This window comes from Chanodichthys erythropterus, chromosome 20, assembly GCF_024489055.1.
Source record: "Chanodichthys erythropterus isolate Z2021 chromosome 20, ASM2448905v1, whole genome shotgun sequence".
Taxonomy (NCBI): Eukaryota; Metazoa; Chordata; class Actinopteri; order Cypriniformes; family Xenocyprididae; genus Chanodichthys; species Chanodichthys erythropterus.
Genome location: NC_090240.1, coordinates 4620514 through 4644206, shown reverse-complemented (window position 1 = coordinate 4644206; position 23693 = coordinate 4620514). Strand labels below are relative to the sequence as shown.

The 23693-nt window shown below is 37.6% G+C and overlaps 1 protein-coding gene across 3 annotated transcripts in view; it reads left to right on the top strand.

Annotated features, from left to right (window-relative positions):
- The window catches only part of bltp3a (bridge-like lipid transfer protein family member 3A), a 54427-nt gene that overhangs the window by 24190 nt on the left and 6544 nt on the right, over positions 1 to 23693 (top strand). For 2 of the 3 annotated variants that reach the window (XM_067371886.1, XM_067371888.1), the window contains 14 exons: positions 2904 to 3074; positions 3425 to 3605; positions 4876 to 4962; positions 7090 to 7260; positions 7566 to 7714; positions 10655 to 10805; positions 11441 to 11634; positions 12487 to 13763; positions 16414 to 16598; positions 16701 to 16846; positions 17071 to 17227; positions 20769 to 21043; positions 22986 to 23094; positions 23193 to 23278. In XM_067371886.1, coding sequence (XP_067227987.1) covers positions 2904 to 3074; positions 3425 to 3605; positions 4876 to 4962; positions 7090 to 7260; positions 7566 to 7714; positions 10655 to 10805; positions 11441 to 11634; positions 12487 to 13763; positions 16414 to 16598; positions 16701 to 16846; positions 17071 to 17227; positions 20769 to 21043; positions 22986 to 23094; positions 23193 to 23278 — 3339 coding nt within the window. The remainder of the gene's footprint in view (positions 1 to 2903; positions 3075 to 3424; positions 3606 to 4875; positions 4963 to 7089; positions 7261 to 7565; positions 7715 to 10654; positions 10806 to 11440; positions 11635 to 12486; positions 13764 to 16413; positions 16599 to 16700; positions 16847 to 17070; positions 17228 to 20768; positions 21044 to 22985; positions 23095 to 23192; positions 23279 to 23693) is intronic. The other variant, XM_067371887.1, reaches the window with a different exon arrangement.

The window sequence follows — 23693 nt, the reverse complement described above, 5'->3', positions numbered from 1 at the left end:
TCCTGAGAAAGATATTTTACATAAAAGATGTTTGCATTTAGTTCACAAGACAATAGCTGAATTAATTAAAATAACCCCATTCATAAGTATGTGAACCATTGATTCTCAATACTGTGTGTGGTTACCTGATGATCCACAACTGTTTTTATGTTTTGTGATGGTTGTTCATGAGTCTCTTGTTTGTTATGAGCAGTTAAACTGAGCTCTGTTCTTCAGAAATATCCTCCAGCTCCTGCAGATTCATCAGTTTTCAAGCATTTTTGCATATTTGAACCCTTTCCAGCAGTGACTGTAGGATTTTTAAAATAATTCATTAATTTCATTAAAATAGGCACATTTAAAAATAAAAATAATATTTTATAGTTCAACGTGAAATTTACAATACTAATATTTAGGGGCCAAGCACCGAAGGTGCTTAGGCACCTATTGTTATTGTTGGCGTTCCGTACGCTTATTATTCTTCTTCTTCTTCTTCCGCTCTTGAAGTCTATGGCAGCCCATAGAACCGCTTGCGGGAAAGTTATGAAATTTGGCACACAGTTAGAGGACAGTCTGACCTTTGTCCATAGCAAATTTGGAGTCTCTAACTCAATCCCTTTAGCGCCACCAGCTGTCCAAATTTGCACTTATGTTTATGTTAATAACTTTTGAACCGTAAGTGCTAGAAACAAAATTCCGTGGGTCAAGACGAATCGATTGCACCCTATGACGTCATTTTCCGCCATGAAAATTTTTCCGCCATTTTGAATTTTCTGAAAAACCTACTTTTTCAAACTCCTCCTAGGCCGTTACTCCGATTTTCATGAAAATTTAACCAGATCATCTTCAGAGCATGCCAAGAAAAAGTTATGGAATTCAAGTCAATTCCTCAAACTGTTTTCGTAAAATAAGCGAACGAATTGTGCATAGTGCTTGCGAAAATGGACATAAGGCTGTATCTCCGCAACGCTTTATCGTATTCAGACCAAACTTGGTACATGTCATCACAAGCATGACCAGAGGCATCATGCAGTGTTGTGGCGCAGCACCACCTACTGGTGCAGAGATATGAAAAATGGTCATTTTTGCTTATAACTTCTGATGGTTTTGTCCAAAAATCATAAATTTGGTCTCGTTAGATTCAGGGCATCATGTCGAGTCGATTGATATCCAATTTTCCCATATCGGCCATTTAAGCCGTCGGCCATTTTGAATTTTGTGCTAAAATGCTGTATTTACGAACGCATCAGCGTATCGTTACGAAACTCGGTATGGGTCATCAGCACAATGCCATGAAGGAGCCTGAGAAGTTTCGGCACAGTGCCACCTTGTGGTCAAAAGTTATAACAAAATTTACAAAAATGCTAATAACTTTTGACTGTATTCACCAATTGTAATGAAACTGGTCTCAGTAGATTCCTTGGGTCATGCTGAGAACATAGATATCAAATTTGCCATAGTCAGCTAAACTTCCTGTCCGCCATATTGTTTTTCTTTAAAAACCTACTTTTTCGAACTCCTCCTAGACCGTTGCTCCGATGCAAAACAAACTCTTGAACCTGTATCTCCGCAATGCTTTATCGTATTTAGACCAAACTTGGTACATCTCATCAAAATCATGACATGAGGCATCATGCAGCGTTTCATCGCAGTGCCGCCTACTGGTGCGGAGATAAGAAAAATGGCTATTTTTGCTTATAACTTCAGATGGGTTTGTCCAAAAATCATAACTTTGGTCTCGTTGGATTCAGGGAGTCATGCTGAGTCGAATGATATCCAGTGTTCCCATTTCAACCATTTTGGCCGTCGTCCATTTTGAATTTTGTGCTAAAGTGCTGTATTTTATGAACGCATTCAAGTATCGTTACGAAACTCGGTATGGGTCATCAGAACAATGCCCTGAAGGAGCCTGAGAAGTTTCGGACCAGTGCCACCTTGTGGTCAAAGGTTATTATGAAATTTACAAAAATGTTAATAACGTTTGAATATATTTATTGTATATTGATTGTAATGAAACTGGTCTCAGTAGATTCCTTGGGTCATGCCGAGAACACGGATATCAAATTTGCTATAGTTGGCTGAACTTCCTGTCCACCATATTGTTTTTCTTTAAAAACATACTTTTTCGAACTCCTCCTGGACCGTTGCTCCGATTTTCACCAAAATCGAACCGTATCATTTTCAGACCATGCAGACAAAAAGTTATGGATTTCAAATCGATATGTCAAACCGTTTTCGTATAACAGAGCAAAGAATTTGAGGCATGATGCAAAAACGACACTTGAAGCTGCATCTCTTCAGTGCTTTATCATATTCAGACCAAACTTGGTACGTGTAATCACTATCATGACCTGAGGCATCATACAGTGTTTCGGCGCAGCGCCACCTACTGGAGTGGAGATATGAAAAATGGCTATTTTTGCTTATAACTTCTGATGGGTTTGACCAAAATTCATAAATTTGGTATGGGTCATCAGGACAATGCCCTGAAGGAGCCTGAGAAGTTCCAGACCAGCGCCACCTTGTGGTCAAAAGTTATAACAAAATTGACAAAAATGCTAATAACTTTTTTTTCTAATTGCTCACTGCTGCTGTTGGTCTGATGCTCCCAGCCATGTTGGCTGGCTTCTTGTGCCATTTTTGTGCTTGGCCCCGTAATTGCTGCTTGCAGCTATATTTATGTTTGTAATTTCTTCAACTTCAAATGTTAAACCATTGAGCTTTTATTTTTGTGGATCATGAGATGGACATGTAAATGAAAACAGTACTGTGCTTCACTTTAAAACACAGCACATATATATGTATTGAATTAAATCGCAGCCTCTGTTTTGTGATAATTGGTTTTATGTCAGTATATCTTGCAGCCCTAATCAGAATGGAACGGCATGTATTCTGTACTGACGTTACTACCCTCCTCATCTCAGGTGAAGGACTGTAATGTCTTGGCCTCTAAGCTGTTCTTTATACTGGATGATCTGCTGTGGGTGCTGACAGACTCTCAGCTCAAGGCCATTATCCACTACGCCAAGTCTTTGAGTGAGGCCATGGAGAAGTCCGCGCAGCAGAGGAAGACCATGGCTGCTGAAACACTACAGGTGCCACACTCGACCCTTTAAATTCCTCTCAAAAATGTTATGAAGACGACTTAATGGTTCATAAGATACTCTTCCTATCGGCACTTCAGATTTTAAGATCAAAAAGAAAAGAAAACCCTTTGCCTTACACTGCAGCTGCCTCAGGTTTTGGGCAAAGGTTTTAGTGAAGCTTTTAAATAAAATTGTCATTACAAAACAGCACAGCAAAGTAAATGTTAAAAAAGCCATCTATAAGATATATTAAATCCCAAGTGTACCCAGGGGCAGCCCATCTTGCGGCAGCCGCTCCCTGTAAATGACTCAGACAGTGCCGGAGTGTCTGTTTATGTCTCGTTGTGTTTGTGCTCCAGACTGCTCCTCCCTCTCCTGGGATCCACTCTCTGTGGACTGAACCTCCTCCACCCGAAGCGGTTGGGACTCACAGCACACTGGCCCAGTATTTTGACCTCCATGATGTTAAAGAATCATCCTACCACACTTTCATTTCCCGTCTTGACCTGCATATCTGCAACGACAGCTGTTCAGATTCTGGTAATGAGTTCAGATCACTGTTACCACCGATTATATTTTCTACTTGAAAGGAGTTGTTAATTGAAAAATAAGTTTTGTGATTAATTCACACAAACCTATTCAATATTAAGTGTTATTAACTACTATGCGCTAACATTTAAATTAATAAATTGATACAGTGCACTTATTGTGTACATACATGTTTTTATTTGTACTTATACAGTGTAATTACAGTATACTCCAGATTAATAATTTCATGACTTTCACATGTGTACTATGAAGGTACCCAGCATGCAGTGCGGCATGAATAGATTATGCTGTGGAGTTTCTTGATTCTTGTTGGTTTTATCTGTGCTGCTGAACTGAGTTTGTCTTGTTTGTTTATTTTGTAATGTTCGGAATGTATCTTTTTTATTATTATTTGTTGAGTGTCACAATTGTTGTGTTTTGTTTGTCGAGTATTAATGTCTGTGCATCATTAGGTAATGGAAGAAAAAAAGATGTCACACCTTTCAAAGATAAATCTCAGCAGCTGCTTTATTATTGTGAAATATCCATCTACAAACAATTATGTATTTGAAATAGGATATTGGTAAATCTTTATGCTGAAAAATCTCTAATAATTAAAATTAGCCAATTAGCTATTTTATATACTAGCTTGTTATTGTTTTAACAAATGGTTTCATTTGTCACATTTCTGACATGAATTTGAATATGAATATACAAGGTCCAAGATCCCAAGCAGATTGAACACTAATCACCATTATGGTGAATTAATATAATTTAACCTGATTAATCTAATTTCTTAGAGTGGCATGGTTAAAGGCAACTTTATAATGAGAATTCACAGTGAAACGAGAGCAGCAGATTATTGTGATGTCAGCATCATTCTGCTGTTGATTCGTAAAAAAATGACCCAGCATGCATTAATTTCACTGTAAATTTGACTACAGTAATTTATTGTAAAATAATATTCTTTAATCCTGTAAATTCCTGGCATTTTTTACAGTGTATTTAAAAATACCTGCATATAATTACAGCTGTATTACACTGTTGGATGTCAGTTTACATAAATTCCCATAATCGATCGTTGTTTAAATCAATTTATAACCTTAACCTCCTAATCCGAAGTGAGGGTTACTTTTGTAGAAAGAAAAGCATACCGGTTTGGAACCATATGAAGGAGATTAATAATGACGACTTTTTTGAAGGAACTAAAACGTATTTTGTTAGCAGTTAGCTATATCATCATAACACTGACGTACCCATGTGATTTATCCTGTACACATAGATGAAGCTCCGCCTCCAGGCACGCACGGTGCAATGCAGCTGACCCTCCGGAAACTGGGCTGTGATTACTACCCTTTCCATAGACCAGGTGACTGACTGCTGTTCAGATGAGATTCATATCATACACCCCCTGTTGATTTATACTTCTGAGGTTTTAACTTGTACTTTTTTGTCTCAGGCTTTGAGGTCATGCCATATAAATACACTTGACTATGCACACTACCATTCAAAAGTCTCTTCTGCTCATCAAGGCTGCATTTATTTGATCAAAAATACAGTTAAAACAGTAATATTGTGAAATATTATTACAATTTAAAATAACTATTTTCTATTTGAATGTATTTTAAAATGTAATTTATTCCTGTGATCAAAGCTGAATTTTCAGCATCATTACTCCAGTCTTCAGTGTCACATGATCCTTCAGAAATCATTCTAATATGCTAATTTGATGCTCAATAAATATTTTTTATTATTATCAATGTTGAAAACAGTTGTGCTAATTAACCCTTAAACGCATACATCTGGTCTTAGGCGACCAGGGGCGTAATTCACTATCCTCCCCCACATTCATTTAAAGTTAGACATCAACCTTCTTAGTATTCCTCAATCTATTCATTATAAACAATATAACAAGAAATATATATATATATATATATATATATATATATATATATATATATATATATATATATATATATATATATATATATATATATATATATATATATAAAGAATGTCAATTTTCCAATAAATTTTTTGGAAAAAGTGTATTGGGTTGCTAGCGACCCGAGGTATGTAGTAGTGTAAGTTTTTTTTTTTTTTTTTTTTTTTTTTTTGTTTGCACAACAATAATTGAATTTCAATATATTGACTCAATAAGTGCAATTCACGTTGAATGTGATAGTTTTGAGAATATGGTTGAGATTGCGATGCTGAATGCACTGGGAAATGACGATGACAGTGATGACCGTATAAAGCATCTGCTCAAATTAAACAGGTCCAAGTTTCTAAAGGTATGCTTTTTTTATTCTTTTGTAATTGTTATTAAAATATCAGGAGCGTTTTATACTATTGCGGCAGTTTGAGAGCCATCCGTGTTAGATAAAAAGATCCGGGTCACTAAAGACCCGAATATGTAATAATGATTAGTGAAACATTCATGCATTTAAAGTTTAACATTTTTGATTTTGAGGAAACCATGATACTTTTTTTCAGGATTCTTTGACATATATGTCAAATATATGTTTTTAAAGGGGACCTATAATGCTTCTTTTAAGATGTAATATAAGTCTCTGCTGTCCCCAGAATGCCCCTGTTTGAGTGTGAGCAAAAACACACTTTTTTTTGTGTGTGTCCCTTTTAAATGCAAATGAGCTGCTGCTCCCGGCCCGCTTTCCAGAAGAGGGTGGAGCTTTAACAGCTCCCGCTTCGGTTGCTCAACAACAACAAAACTGGGGAATCTCACGCAGATGAGACTGATAAAGAGTCTCAGGTAGAAGTTACAACTTTTAGAATGAAACTGGACATTTCTGAATGGTTAAATGGAATAAATTTATGTAGTTGCTGTGGAGTTGATTCAACTCATCGACTAGCATGTGCCGTCATGCCATCATGCAAATCCAGTGTTGAATTGAAATGCGTAAAATGACGGCATGGCAACAACACTCTACTACAACAACTCTTCCTCTTCTCTAAAGCAGCCCAACATGGCCTCACCCCCTTTGTTGCATGTTCTCAGGGGTCAGGGTTTATGTAAATATTAGGGTTAGTGATGTCCCTTTAAAAGAAAATATCTTTCTTTGCATTGAACTTTGAGCGTCATAACTTTGCAGAAGTTGTTTATGCTCAAACAGCAGCATTACACACTAACTAAAGTTAAAAAAGTGAAATCACAATCAACCACCCCTTTAATAGAATTTTTTCGTAACATTATAAATGCCTTGGTGAAATAAAAGTATTAATATATATATATATATATATATATATATATATATATATATATATATATATATATATATATAACACATAACTTTTGAACGGTAATGTTGCTCTGAGCTTTTTGTTTAGGTTGTGTTTTAAGTCTTTTTTTTTTTTTTTTCTTTATTGTAACAATGCAGCAGTTGATGTATTGTATAGTGGTTGACTGTAGAGTAACAGCCAGATGTGTAGTTGAGTGATGCCGGCTGTTCAGTGACATATGCTGTGTGTGGTACAGGTGATGGCTGTCGGCACTGGGAACGTCACTGTGGGGCGATGGAGTCTCGTGCTCAGTGGGCAGCCAAACTGCTGCAAGAATTTCAGAGGAGGGTGGAGGATCTAGGTATCCCTGGACCTCACACAGAACCAAATGTGTCTGCTAAAGACTCACCAGCCAAAAAAGTCAAGGGTAATCTTTCTCTGAGTGTCTACCAATCCCAAATCCAACAATAAATATTGGTGTTATTGTGCATAATTCATCACTCCACATCATTTGAAAAAAAAAAAAAGTTTATTTTAATCTTCAAAATGTAACAACTCATATATTTTCTGCTAGTGTCACTTGCTAGTGGCACAGTCCTTATAATGCATGATGCATTGGTTCCTCAAAAAATATATGCAATTGTCATGAACATGTCTGGTTTTGTTTCCTCTTGAGAGTTTACTTTCTCTTGTTAATTTCATAATGATGAATTGGTCTTATTTTGTTTTTAGCAGACGGGGAATCACTGTCCAATTTCAGTCCTGAACGGACTCAGACCTCACGGCGGACATCAGCAGCCGCCACGTCCTCAGGAACCCCACTGAAGAGACTTCGCTCCAGCTGTATGGTGATCCGTGTGGATGATCTGGACATCCATCAGGTTTGAGACATTTCTGCACAAACACAAAAAAAATATTAAAGCACACACTTGACAGTGACAGCCATTATATGGTTATATAGAGTGTAGATCAAAAGTCCATTTTCTCATAATGTACATTGCAACATCACATCTTGTCTCACAGTGTCTGAATCAGTTTGATAAAAAGGATTCAGTCTGTAAACCCTTCTTTCTGAGAACCTCGCTTATGAATGCCCATGCGGCCGTGCACATTTTACTTTTGCTTTCAAATTAGCGGCAATTCAGGGGTGGAATTTACTTGAATGCTGGGTTCATTATTGTTCTTAATGAAAAACACAATAACAAAACAGTACAATGACATATCTACCATATCTAAAATTCAGCTCCAGATCTTCCTCAGCACTTGATACACAGTGGTACGAACCGTAACGATGGCATCGGTTTTACCGTATCAATTCCAGCCCAAGTCCTCATCCTTTGATTCAAAGTGGATTTGCTTTCACATCAAACGAACCAAACTCTTCCAATCTCAGTTGCAATTAAAGCAGTTGTTGTTCACAGGCAGCCAATGAAGACCATGGACTGGCATTATGTAAATGCGTTACAACCCTATGTAGGTTTGAGCAGGAAGTGAGACTAGAATTGCTGATGACTCATTTCAGGCACTTCAGAATCAGTTCTTTCTTTTAGGAGACAATAACTTTATTTATCGTGCATTTTGATCTTTGTAACTTTGCAGACATTTACATTCACAAACGGCTGTATTACACACTACATGGAAGGTAATATTTGAAAAAGTGTTATAGGTAAACTTTAAAATTATATTTACAAATATAAAATTTAATTTCCGGGTATAACAAATACTATGTAACACATAAACATGGTATCAATGAATCTTCACCATCATTTTTTTTAAATTAATGTGTTGTTCAATTTCTCAATGAAACTTGTCAATTCATCATTTTGTACTTGAACTTCCCAGTTCTGTGCTCAATTTGATATGAGCAGAGTTAACCAAAGCATAACATCAGCAACATATCACATGCTGCTTTATCCTTGTGATGAAAAAAGAATGACATAAGCAGGTTTCTTTTGCAAGACTAGTCTAATTTTGGATGCAACCGACTTGTGTCACATAAAAAGCTTGAGTAAACAAAGTTCTGGTAAGGAAAGACAATAACAAGATGCATACTTACTCTTTTAGTCGTCTCAGTGTAAGTCTATGCATAATAGAACAAAAGTACCCATAATTACGGGCTTGTATAATAAACGGTTTGCTGTAATATGCTTAGTGTTGTTCAAGTCACACATTATCCATGTCTGGGATTCAAAATCTAATTTTAATGAGGGTAAGAACAGTAGCCTCGACAAGACAACTTGAGACTTTAATTATTTACATGATGCATCCTTAGGGTTTTTACATGTCATCATTGCTGTCAGTTATGATATAATGCATGTTTCATTGTGTTCACAGTTGTCTCAGTTGCTCAGAAGAGACAGAAGTGTTTATTGTAAAGCTACAACTCAGAGTTATCAAGGGTGAAGAAACTATGGAAGAGGATTAGGGCCAAGCAATAATAAAAAAAAATAAAACCATCTTGAGATTAAAGTTGTTAAATTTCGAGAAAAAAGTCAAGATAAAATGTTGAGAATAAACTCATTAAATTACGAGGAAAAAGTCGTTAAATTACGAGAACAAATTTGTTAAATTACTTTTTTCTAGAAATTGAATGACATTTTTCTCATAATTTAACAAATTTGTTCTCGTAATTTAACAAGTTTTTTCTCGTAATAATGAGTTTATTCTCAACATTTTATTTAGACTTTTTTTCTCGAAATTTAACAACTTTAATCTCGAGATGGTTTTATTTTTATATTATTGCTTGGCCCTAATCCTCTTCCGTAAGAAACAGATAAAATGTGGGAATATAATAGCATCATATAAATGTTACATTACATTGATGCATTTAGCGCTCACTAACTATCAGAAATTATTCAACATCTTGCTTTTGGAAGTAAAATTGCCATTGCTAAATGTTGTGGCATGAACAACCCAGAGGTTTGGGGTATTTAAGTTTTTTTTTTTTGTTTTTTTTTTAAGTTTGAAAAATTAATATTTTAATTAATCAAGGACACAAACAAGGTGATCAAAAGTGACTGTAAAGACCTAAAAAAAAAATCTGTTTAGAATTTTTTACTTTCTATTCATCAAAGAACCCTTAAAAAAATATAAATTTTCAGTAGCACAACTGCTTTAAACATTGATAATAATCAGAAATATTTCTTAAAGGGTTAGTTCACCCAAAAATGAAAATTCTGTCATTTATTACTTACCCTCATGCCATTCCACACCCGTAAGACCTTCGTTAATCTTCAGAACACAAATTAAGATATTTTAGTTGAAATCCGATGGCTCCGTGAGGCCTGCATAGGCAGCAATGACTAATGTACTAAAAACATATTTAAATCAGTTCATGTGAGTACAGTGGTTCAATATCAATATTATAAAGCAACAAGAATATTTTTGGTGCACCAAAATAACAACTTATTTACTAATGGCCAATTTCAAAACACTGCTTCAGGAAGCTTCGGAGCATAATGAATCAGCGTATCGAATAATGATTCGGATCGCGTGTCAAACCGCCAAACTGCTGAAATCACGTGACTTTGTCTCTCTGAACAGCTGATTCGACACGCTGATTCATAACGCTCCGAAACTTCCTGAAGCAGTCATTATTTTGTTTTGTTTTTGGCACACCAAAAATGTTCTCATCACTTTTTTAACAACAAAAGCCCCAGAACAATTTGCAGCATGTGCCCATCAACAACACTCTTCTAAAGATTAGTAATGAGCAATAGCCAATGAAATTGCACAAGGAAAGATTATGTGAGCAAAGTGGAAAATAAATATACAATATACAATATGTATGTTCGTTATTAAAACCCCATCTGTTTCTTTAGGTGTCCACTGGAGGCCGTCACAGCAAGAAAACGCAGTCTCTCCTCTCCTGCAACCGCAAATCCCTACATCTTCCAGAAAACACTCCTGCAATTCACCTTCAGTTCACTGAATACTACTTCCCTGATAACCCTGGACTTCCTGTTGTGTTAGGTAGGATTTTTCACATTCATTGATCACTATTCTTAAAGGATTAGTTCACTTTAAAATGAAAATTACTCCATGATTTACTCACCCTCAAGCCATCCTAGGTGTATATGACTTTCTTCTTTCATGTGAATTCAATCAGAGTTTAATAATACAGAAGGCGGTCTGACGGAAGTTAGATATTTTACTTTATAACTTGTTAAATATGGATATTTTTCTTACACAAATGCTTCGCTTCACTTCTGAAGGCCTTTATTTACCCCCCAGAGCCATGTGGAGTATGTTTAAAATTGATGGATGCATTTTCTTGAATTTCAAACAGTTTGTTTCTGTTCACTGCCATTGTAAACTTAGGAGCATCAGGATGATTATTAATATAACTCCGATTGTATTTGTCTGAAAGAAGAAAGTCTTTTACACCTAGGATGGCTTGAGGGTGAGTAAATCATGGGGTAATTTTCATTTTAAAGTGAACTAATCCTTTAATGCATGTCATTTATATTTACAAACTCACATCCTTGTTGGCCCTAGTATGAAGTTTGATCTGTCCTGCTGGGAAAGAGTTTTTATAATCTAGTTTTATAATTTAATCTTATCATTTTTATTTTCCACTGGCCCCAATTGTCTCTTTCTCTCTTTAGTACCCTGCTCTAATCTTTATGCCCAGCTGAATGGTCTACAGCTGTGTCTGGATGCTCCAAGCGTCTTGTGGATGACTCTGTTTTCACGGGGTCTACACAGGACACTAGATCAGGTCAAAGCCTTTTACCACCTCCAGGATAGCAGCAAGGCAGACGAACACATCGATATCCGCCTGGATGCAACACAGCTGAAGGTAAACCAAGAGCTCTAACGTGCTTTAAAAGGAATGTCATGTGTGGATCAGTAGAGATCTTCTAAAGCAGCTTTTAGTGCTAGACATTTGATCATCTGGTTTCATTTACACCTGAATCCTTTGTAGTTGTGATCCCCTCCAATCACCTGTCATATAGACCTGATGCACCAGAGAAACAAGCGGTCAGCCATATTTAGAACTTTGTGTTTGAACTTCTGTTTTTGCCGTAGCTGTGTATATTTCTATGGCATCGCTGTCGAAGAGTAATAAGCTGTAATTATCTGGTGAAGTGGATTTACTTATTGTAGAGTTAACTGAAGTTATCATGAGCATTGTAATGTCAGTAGACCGGGAAGATTTTAAAACGAGGGGTTCATTCATAAATCCGTAAGATCTTACCTTCATGCTGGAGAAATACAAACCAGTAGACAAAACACAACAAGCACAGCGCTGAAAAGGGGCAGGGCTACATAAGGTATATAGAGCTTAAATGCCTCAGATTGGCTCCTGCTGCAAAAACAAATTGTAAATACAAACATCTGACGTTATTTCCACTTGCATTTACTACAGTTGACCGAGTGGACCAGGTAGTCTGAGCTGGTGGATAATGGATCTGCATATAATGAATGAAGCAAGGGTGTAGAGTTACATTAAAGCTATTTTAAGACATGAAGAAATTATTTTCACAGAAAAAAAAAAAAAACACACATTTAAATGTCAAGATTATCAAACATTAGTTTTAAGGGATAAAATTATTGACTGCTGGGGAACTTTAAATCCCACGCTAACTCTCTTTGTGCTTTTGATAACATTTTGCAAGTGTTTTGACTGAAACATATTTTGTTTCTTTAGCTGATCATTCCTCTGGAATCCTCCATTTTGGATCACCTAGACCGCCCTCAGTCATTGAGCATCAGTCTTCCTCAAATCGTCCTCAGCAACACGCGTCACTCTCCTCACGGTTCCCGTTCGGACCTCAACAGCATTTACAGCAGCTTCTCCGCCTGTCCTTTCTTCCATCCCACAGCTTGCCAACTGTTCCCTCGCGATCAGAGCCTCCTACATCCCCTGCCTTCGGCATTCCTTCAACACTTTCTAGAAAACGAGTTCCTGTCAATACACAAACGTCCCTCTCGCTCTCAGGATGTCTGGTCTGTCAGTCTGTCCCGAGTGACTCTAGGCTTTGAGGGGGCTCGTCGAGGGCTTAGAGGGAAAGCCCTTCCCTTCGTGGAGCCCTTTGCCATGTCTTTGTGGATGTGCCGGCCTTCTGCCTTCAAAAAAGATTCCCATTGTTCAAGCATAGATGGCAATTCAAAATCCCCCACCGGTTCTGGAAAACATCCCCTCCTTGACTCACCGCAGGGTGTAAATGACGTTGTATCTGATAAAGTCAACCAGAATGAGGGTCTAGACTATTCTCCCTTGGCCTCCATCCATATCTTGGCCCAATCGATCACTCCTGTCAAAATGTACCTCAACCACTACCAATTTGTTGCCCTTTTGCGGATGAAGGACTACCTTGCCCGACTTGCTGGAGATTTGACCAAGGACTTCCAGGGTTTGGGACAATCCAAACATAAATCATCAGATCCTCCTTCAGTTTGTGTCTCAGTCCTGATGGAGGCGATAGAGCTTGCCCTACTGCTTCCTCCTGCACCGTGCGAGCGAGAAGAAGCCAATTCTCCAGTGGAAACAGACACTCCTAGCTTGACAGACTCTGATCTCTCTCCATCGCACCATGCTGGTGAGCCTGGCCTGCTGGAGGACAGTGGGACAGGAGGGAATGAGGATCAAGAAGATGAAGCTGAGCACGAGGGTTCAGTAGAGGAGGCTTGCGAAGCCATTGAAGAAGGAATGGATGGACAAACGGGGCAGGATGGTGAAGCTCAGGCCGTTGTTCCTGTCATGTCTCCTCTGCCAGACAACCCTGCATTACTGTCCCGGCATAGCTCCACTTTCAGCTTGGAGGGGGAGCTATCCAGTGCCCTGAATGCCACCAGAGGGGTCACCAAAGATGCATTCAGCGCCTCCCTGGATCTCACCAAAGGGGCACTGTCCATCACGAAAGATGCCTTCAGCATCCTGAGCCGAGGATCTGGCATGACTAAACTCTTCAATCCTCAAAACAAGTAAGACCTTTGATCCATTAACATTGTTGTGGTCATGATCTCAGGATTGCACAGATATAGAAAAAAAATGCTAGCTGTGGCTGATGCTGTTCATTTTCCTGTACACAATTCACACTTTATCTCAATCATCTGCTAATAAACTTTTTCCATATCTAATTAAAAAAGACTATATATAAGCAATATCACTATATAGAGCCTTATCACATGGCTATGAGTGTGATATTGCGTTTATACAACAGTTCGACAGAACAAATGTGTAAATAAAAGAAACAATGATGAAGTGTCTTTAAAAAAAAAGAGAATTATGAGAGAGAGTCTAAGTGAGTGCATTACCTGTATCTAGCTGATATTCTTCAGATCAATCTTGTATTCATATTCACAAAATCAGTTTGAATGTCTGCTGAGAAATATATTTGTCTTTGTCCTTTTAACATTTAAGGTGATTTCCCATGACAGCTCTAGTAAATGCATGTCAGTTGCATCTTGCAAGATGTTGTTTAAAGTAAAAACAATGTCCTTGTTTCCCTTTCAATATAAAAGTCTTTGTGACTGATTTTGTCTTTGCTGCCATCTATTGGCATATTAATGTAACTTTCACTGAAGTCAAAATCACAATCACTAATGGACTCTTTCTCAATACCAAATATAGCATGTTATTTAGATGAAATATTATTTATTGAACAATATTTAAATGAACAACAATAGCCATTATAACAGTATAAGAAGTTTGTAGAATAGGTAAAACACACGCAAACAATTCAGTCAAATGTACAAAATCAGGGCTCTGGTTAGTACAGGATTAAAGTTCAATGTAAATATAAAGTTATGAAACTTAATATAGACCTTTTGCCAAATCTATTAGCTCTGGAAGAAGTAATATATTGATAAAAACAAAGATTTTCCATTTGATATACCCAAACAAATTATACATCATGTGTAAACACTATCTACATAAGAGCCAGCAGCAAATTTCTGAAGGACTGGCCGAGATGAAACTGCTGTCTGCAGGTACATGAGCGCTGAACGGCTGCTCACATCTCTGAAAGAGTTTAAACAAATTTTGAAATAGGCGCTATGTTTACATATGAATCACGTTTGAGATCTAAACAACTACATGCTCGCCTAAAAAACTCTTAAAAACAGCCAATCAGAACCAGAACAACTGTTGTATAAACATACATATATTCTATCACTTGGCCATCATTGATTCCATCTGAGAGATTATGTGATCTGAGCCATTTAATTTGTGGTTAAGCTTGAAACAAAATGGCTTTTGTTTCGGAAAATCTGGCCATCTTTTAGATGAGCTCACATGCAGTTCACGCAGTACATAATTGAAAAGAGCTGATACTGCTTGTGGCTATTCTAGTGAATGCTTATATTTTAAGGAAGACATATTGATCTGTATTTGAAATGGTTTGTACAGTTATAGTAAATTTCATCATTCTTAGTAAGTAATCAGTCAAAAAGGGTTAGTTGACTCAAAAATGTAACTTCTGTTATCTTTTTTAATCTTTTCTGTCCCCTTTATTTGTGGATTAAACCACTCTATTCATATGGATTACTTTACAATGTCTTTATGAAGTTTTTGAAGTATCAAAAATGGTTTGGTTGTGTGGACTTTCAATGGAGGGACAGAAATCACACATTTCATTTAAAATGTCTTTGTTTGCTGGAGCCAAAAGCCTTGTTGGCAGTGCTCTGACATGTAGCGCGGATACACTTAATGGGTTAGTTCACCCAAAAATGAAAATTAATTTAAAAGTCATTTATTACTCACCCTCATGCCGTTGCACACCCGTAAGACCTTCGTTCATCTTCGGAACACAAATTAAGATATTTTAGTTGAAATCTGATGGCTCAGTGAGGCCTGCATAGGGAACAATGACATTTCCTCTCTCAAGATCATTTAATGTACTAAAAACATATCTAAAACAGTTCATGCGAGTACAGTGGTTCAATATTAATATTATAAAGCAACGAGAATATTTTTGGTGCGCCATAAAAAACAAAATAACGACTTATATAGTGATGGCCGATTTCAAAACACTGCTTCAATAAGCATCTGAGTATAATGAATCGGCGTGTCGAATCAGATGTTCGGAGCGCTAAAGTCATGTGATTTCACCAGTTTTGCTGTTTGACACTTGATCCGAATCATGATTCGACACGCCGATTCATTATGCTCTGAAGCGTCCTGAAGCAGTATTTTAAAATTGGCCATCACTATATAAGTCATTATTTTTTTTATTTTTTTGGTGCACCAAAAATATTCTCGTCGCTTTATAATATTAATATTGAACCACTGTACTCACATGAACTGATTTAGATATGTTTTTAGTACCTTTATGGATCTTGAAAGAGAAAATGTCATTGCTCGCTATGCAGGCCTCACTGAGCCATCGGATTTCAACTAAAATATCTTAATTTGTGTTCTGAAGATTAACAAAGGTCTTACGGGTGTGGAACGGCATGAGGGTGAGTAATAAATGCTTTGGACTGACATGAGGGTGAGTAAATCATGACAGAATTGTTGTCAAGACAAAATTTAACTTTTCCATGTTAAACTAGATTTGGTCAACTCTATGCCATTACTGTTAATATCACATTATTCAACTCATGGTACATGTTTTAAAAATGGCTTCTGTAGGGAGCAAAGTTCACGGCCAGAGGAGTCCAGTCCCTCCATCATGGGGAACTTGCGGCTTCAGTCCATGAAACAGTCGCCTTCCCAGAATTCCTGTGACAGTGCCATTTTAGAGGGTAGTCTGGCGGACGATGGCTTATCCATTGACAGTGACATCAGTGAAAACTTTGTCATTCTAATGGACTCTGGTACTGAAGCACTTATTGCACATTTAATTTAAAAAATATAACAATTAAATCTGTAACTGTCAGTGTCTTTAATTTATGTATATTTGTGGTGTTGTGATTCAGAGTCTGGTTTGGAGTCATTGCGTCCTAATGGTGCAGGTGTCCACTCAGGCAGCTGTATTAGTCCTGCTCCAGGAACAGAAGGCGGGTCATCGGCAGACCTCAGCAGCTCTCTGTCCCAGAGCACTGAAGACATTGCCCAAGATATGGTGAGTTTTATCTAGTGTACTGTAGCACCTCCAGATGGCTAAACACCTGCAACTTGTCCACTGCATGGAAAATGCAGTGCACTGCTTTGTTTAAAAGTCTGAAAAACAGCAAGATACAATGTTTTATTTGATCATTTAATATTTATCTATATTATATTTTTCCTTACTCTGATCTTAGTTGGTTGCATGACTGATATTTGATGGATTCTCTGCTTTTATTTCAGGTGTCTGTGTTAGTACTGTGTCTGGGTCGAATGGGGTGCCTGATGGAGATGCGGGGTGAAGATATTGTCGTGGCGCTGGAAGCCCAGGAGCTTGTGCCTAAACAGCATGGCAACCATAAAGTCACAGACCTGCTGGCGGGACTGACAATGACACAGGGTTTGGATGCTAAATATGTCCATAATTGTGAATGCAGAAGAATTGCCAGTATATCAATTAGGCTGTGTTTACAATTCAAGGCATAATGTAATGCACACATCTGGTCTTTTGAAAAAGTTTGACACTTTTTTTTCTCGCCTCTTTACATTAACTTAAAGTTCCCCTGTAGTCAGTAATGTTATCCCTTAAAACTCATCTTTGATCACCAACATGACATATTTAAACGTTTTTTTTCCCTGTGAAAAAATTTTCTTCATGCCTTAAAATAGCTTAAATGTAACTTTACACCCTTGCCTCATTTAATATACGTGGATCAATGGATATGCAAATGAGCCCCGCCTCCACTCGCTCAGCTCAGAGATCCACTCGGTCAACTTACTGAGGTAAAGGCTGCACAATGGTTTCGCTCTTTACAAAGTCAGACTCATAACGGTAATTAATATTAGTCTTTTGCTTGACTATGTTACCAAACAGCTAATAATGTGTTGCTAATGTTTCACAAACCAAGATCCCGTTCGCCATGTCAGAGTCAGATAGCTGCCTTCTAACAATCAGTATCCTTACAAATGCTTTATAAACTCAGAACGTCAGTGGAGAAAGGCATATAGTTCATCATAACATCGTAATATGCGTCATACACCCACCACATTTCTAAATCAACATGATTTTTCATATCAACGGGAAAAAATTTTGAGGATAACCTGGCTTCTCTCGAGACTCCCCTGCTAGTTCACTGTTAAAGATATGCTGAAGTCCGCTGGCACATTGCCGTGATGGGTTACAAGGTAGTTTGTGACGTCACAGACACCAGCAATTTTAAACTGTAGATTTGAGTCTTTTTTTCACTGCAGTTTTAAGGTGAAAATACAAAGCAATGATGTTGACACATAAATTTGAACATGATTTGTCTTAAAGGTGCCATAGAATTGAAAATTGAATTTAGTTGAATAACAAGAGTTCAGTACATGGAAATGACATACATTGAGTCTCAAACTCCATTGTTTCCTCCTTCTTATGTAAATCTCATTTGTTTAAAAGACCTCCGAAGAACAGGCGAATCTCAACATAACACTGAGTGTGACACAACAGTGTGGATCATTAAAGGTCCCGTTTTTCGTGTTTTTTTGAAGCTTTGATTGTGTTTATAGTGTGCAATATAACATGTGTTCATGTTTCGCGTGTAAAAAAAAACATAGTATTTTTCACATCATTTATCTGTATACTGCTGTTTCCACTGTCATATAAAAACGGGCTGATGACTTCCTTATTCTATGAAGTCCCTCCTTCAGAAATACGTAACGAGTTCTGATTGTGCCAGCGCTTCCTGTGTTGTGATTTGACAGCAGATTAGCACTCCTTGCCCGGAAAGGTCATGCCTCTTACCATAACGTGTGCTGCACATAGTTTTACATGCGGATTATTGTGGTGTTGTGCCGAATGAACACAAAAGACAGTAATTCCCGAGAGACTGAACTCTTTAATCTCCACAAGCAGCGACAGAAAATGTACAACGTTAGCAGTCACTCAGAAGAGTCCCTCATACGGAAAACAGCCATATACATAAACATAGTCCCCTCTTGTGGCCATTATGTGCACTGCAGTCCAACATTAACTATTGCAGTAAGGATACCACAATTATAATTTTCGGGAACCGAGTTAAACATAAACTGTAACCATTGATCTCTAAGTACAGCATCCCTGGGAAGGCCAAACAAAGGTGATTGGACTGCGGGATGAAAATAACACCGTTTCGACGACATGGCGACAAACACACTCTACAAACGCAACTTTTGCTCTTCTCCATGGGAGCGCAACAAGACCACGCCCCCTTTTTTGTGTATTCCTGTGGGAGGAGGTTAGTGACGTCATTAAAGAAGGAAGTAGAGGGATGTAAGTCCAAACTGGCCGTTCGATGTAGGCGACTTCTGTTAAATAAAATATCTCGCTTGGCATTGAACTTTGAGCTTTAAAATTTTACAGATTTTATTTATACTCTAACAACAACATTACACACTAACTAAAGTTTGAAACATGGGATCACGAAGAACGGGACCTTTAATATGTACGCCCCCAACTTTATAGTAATAATAACCGACATGATCCATGATAACATGATATTTTTAGTGATATTTGTAAATTGCCTTTCTAAATGTTTTGTTAGCATGTTGTTAATGTACTGTTAAATTTGGTTAAAGTTACCATCGTTTCTTACTGTATTCACGGAGACAAGAGAGCCATCGTTATTTTCATTATTAAACACTTGCAGTCTGTATAATTCATAAACACAACTTCATTCTTTATAAATCTCTCCAACAGTGTAGCATTAGCCCATTAACCATGGAGCATAGCCTCAAACTCATTCAGAATCAAATGTAAACATCCAAATAAATACGATATTTACATAATCGGGTATGCTGCATGATGAACACTTTGTAAAGATCCATTTTGAGGGTTATATTAGCTGTGTGAACTTTGTTTATGCAGTGTATAATAGAGTTGCGAGCTTGGGGGCGGGGAGCGTGAGCATTTAAAGGGGAAGCACATTGAATCAGCGCATATTTAATGACCCCCAAAATAGGCAATTAAAATAATGAATAAAAAAAAAATCAATGTGGTATTTTGAGCTGAAACTTCACAGACACATTCAGGGGACACCTTAGACTTATATTACATCTTGTGAAAAAGTGTTCTACGGCACCTTTAAAGCATATTAAAATCACCACATCGACATATAAACAACATTTAAAAAACGTGATTTTCCCCACAGGGGGACTTTACGACGACTCAGTGTTTCCCTTTAGCTCAAACGTTTCCAATATTCCTTTGGTAATCACTTTCACTACGAGCACCATGATTGACCCTCGGTTTTTTGAATGACCTTGTGCTAATTAAGCTTTTCAGAAGTCAACAAAAGTACATGAGATTGCAGTTACGAAATAAGTGAAATCGACGAACAAAATAAGCATTTTTGTTTACATTTGTATGGTGTGTTTTATTTTTTATTATTTTTTTTTTTTTTTAAAGAAACAATTTTTAGAATAAAAGCATGAAGGTCCACCCCTAAATCGAATCATCAGTGGGACGTAAGCAGATCGCAAGGAAACGTATTAATGAGTTTGTACAAATTTCTTACAAAATGAAGCCACTAATTTGCCAAAATGAAAAATAGTTTTGAATTGCCATTAGAGTATGTTGGACATTAAGAAAAGAAAAAGTTAAGTAAAGCTATCCCTGTTCGCAAATGTGTTGCTCAAGCTATTACGCACTGCTTAGGCACAGATCATGCTACTCTTTTCACTTTCTGGTTATGAAGTCAGTATTCCAAACCACTAATTATTCACAACTCGCAGGATACAATCTGCTTCTCCAACCATATATTTATCTTGGCAACAACTCCACATAATTGCCTCTCTTGCTTTTTATTTCTATGGTAACTGATTCTCAATCTGCTGTTAACATCATGTCTTTGCAGATATGCAGACTCATTCCAGATCTACCAAAACATTCTCTTTGAACATCTTTACTTTCTTTCTTGCCACAGCTGCTGCTTCCTCTCCAAGTGCTCCACTGTCTCCTGGCCCCCGCTCCCTCTCCAGTCCCCCAGCAGCGGCCCTCAGGTTGGAGATGGGGCCACGTGCGAGCAGACACTCTCCTCTGTCCGAGAGCGTGGGGTTCATGGAGATGTGCTTGACAGGGTGCAGAGCAGAGCTCCTGGCTTCTACCTTAAACACACTGGGACCCTTCCTAGAGGATGAGCTCAGTGCAGACCCCCAGCCAATGAGACTGTGGTTACGGGACACTGCTATTACACTAAAGGTGAGAATGAGGGTCAAATAATGGCCACATCTCTCATCTCTTCCAGCTAATGGAAGACTAGTCATTCCCTTGGAGAGAAATTTATGTGCTTAGTTATAGTGGCAGTGAAATGCTTTAAAGGTGCCCTAGAACTTTTTTTAAAAAGATGTAATATAAGTCTAAGGTGTCTCCTGAATGTGTCTGTGAAGTTTCACCTCAAAATACCCCATAGATTTTTTTTATTTCATTTTTTTTTTAACTGCATATTTTGGGGCATAATTAGAAATGAGCCGATTCAGGGTGTGTGCCCTTTAAATCTGGTGCTCCACGTTCCAAGAGCTCGCGCTTGCCTTAAACAATATAAAAAAAGTTCAAACAGCTAATATAACCCTCAAAATGGATCTTTACAAAGTGTTCGTTATGCAGCATGTCTAATCGCGTAAGTACAGTGTTTATTTTGATGTTTACATTGATTCTGAATGAGTTTGATGCTATGCTCCATGGCTAACGGCTAATGCTACACTGTTGGAGATGATTTATAAAGAATGAAGTTGTGTTTATGAATTATACAGACTGCAAGTGTTTAATAATGAACATAGCGACGGCTCTTGTCTCTGTGAATACAGTAAGAAAAGATGGTAACTTTAACCACATTTAACAGTACATTAGCAACACGCTAACAAAACATTTAGAAAGACAGTTTACAAGTTTTCTGTTCTCTTTTTATGAGTCCAGCGTCTCTTAAACATGTTCTACTAAATTGTGCTAGTTTAAAGACAGCATGTAACAGAAGTTCTTCCCTATTTTGACGTCTATCCAAGTGAAACAGCTTATAAAACAAGAACAAATGTAGGGCGGGACTTGATTTTGTTTATGGGGAATTTATTGGAAGGTTGTGGTTTGCTGTTGGTGGATCTCATGTGAGTGACAGGTTGTCCTGCCCTCGCATGGATTAAAAAAGAACATTTATAATAAATATTGCAATATTTAAACCTTAATAACCTTTAGTTTAGGTTTTTAATTTGCTCTTTTAAGGCCAGTTCACACTGCACAGACAGATGGCAACAAACAGACAATCAAGTTGGCTGTTGAATTTAGAATTTTTATAAAAAATGTCATGTTCACACTGCCCCAATAGACACCGACAAACTTCGAGTCAGAATGACTTTACGTGTCTTTTTTTTTTTTGCCTGAAAAGAGGGTGTACAAAGAGGTTGTGGGTGAAGCCTTGGTTGCTGCTACAGGAAAAACGGGGCACGTACTTGAATTTATGCAGAGGACTGAAGTTGATCTGGACAAACTCTTTCATTTGAAAAGTTAAACACTTCACCTTCGATATTTGTTCACTGTTTATGATAAAATTCGGTTGCAGTGACAGTAATTTCTTATGTCAGGAGTGCAAAATAATGAATTGGTAACTTACTGTATGATATTTTGAAACACATTCATATTCAGGCGCATCTGCTGTGGTTTATTTGTGTTCACACAGCTGCACTGAACAGCATCCATTAGGGTTTTTAGTCCAAAAGTGCGCATACTTGGAGAAATATTAATATATTTACACAAGCTACTTGAATATTTATTAGACATAATAATATTGTCTATTTATTATCCACTGATTTATGCAATCTGATGACCATTGGCGGCTTCCTGCACTAATTGTGTTTTCACTTCCAAGAGAATTGTTCCTATGCATGAAACATGAAGCTAATAAACACATGATTATGATAGTTTATGGTTTGTATGTGATTTTCATGAGGTTTGGGGTATTTTCATATCAATAAAGGATGTTTACATTAGTGTACGTCAAAATAAAGTGATCCAACAAACTCTAACAGATGTGTTTGTTGGCTTTTTTCTGTGAAGTGTGAATTGGCCTTTATAGTATATAAAGTATGTATATAATTTTACTCTAAAACACCAACCAACCAATTGTTCTTTGTTTTCTCTCTTTTTCTGCCAGGATGATGGTCCTCGTGTCTACCCAACTGCTCCTCAGCCAGTTCCTGTGTTCTTTTCTCTGGACGGCATTATGCTGGAGCGTTTGGATGATGGGATCCTCTGCTTGAGATGTGAGTCTTTTGGTTTTGGGTTACGGTAGCTGCTCAGATGTTGATGACGTACATGTTGAACTAATGTTTGCCTCCTCAACTTCACTCTCACGCAATAGCTGCACAGAGCCAATCAGGGATTGAGACAGAAGGGAACAGAGAGAGGGATGACCAATCCTGCATTAGAGTTGAGGAGAAGAACAAGGTATGATATATTAGGAAATTAATATGCACAGTGTAACATTGTATTATTTCCTGTATTTGGCCTGTTTGAATTCTGTTTAAGATGTTAAACTGAACATATGCTCATTCATTGTAGCTTTCAAATATCATTTATGGAAGAGGTGTTAGTGAGGCCAGCAGAGGGTGCTCACCCTGTGGTCTGTGTGGGTCCTAACGCCCCAATATAGTGACGGGGACACTATACTGTCAAAAAGCACCATCCTTCAGATGAGACGTTAAACCTAGGTCCTGATTCTATGTGGTCGTTAAAAATCCCAGGATGTCCTTTGAAAAGTGTAGGGGCATAACCCTGACACCCTGGCCAAATTTGCCCATTGGCCTCTGTCCATCATGGCCTTCTAATCACTCTGTCTCCTCTCCACCAATAAGCTGGTGTG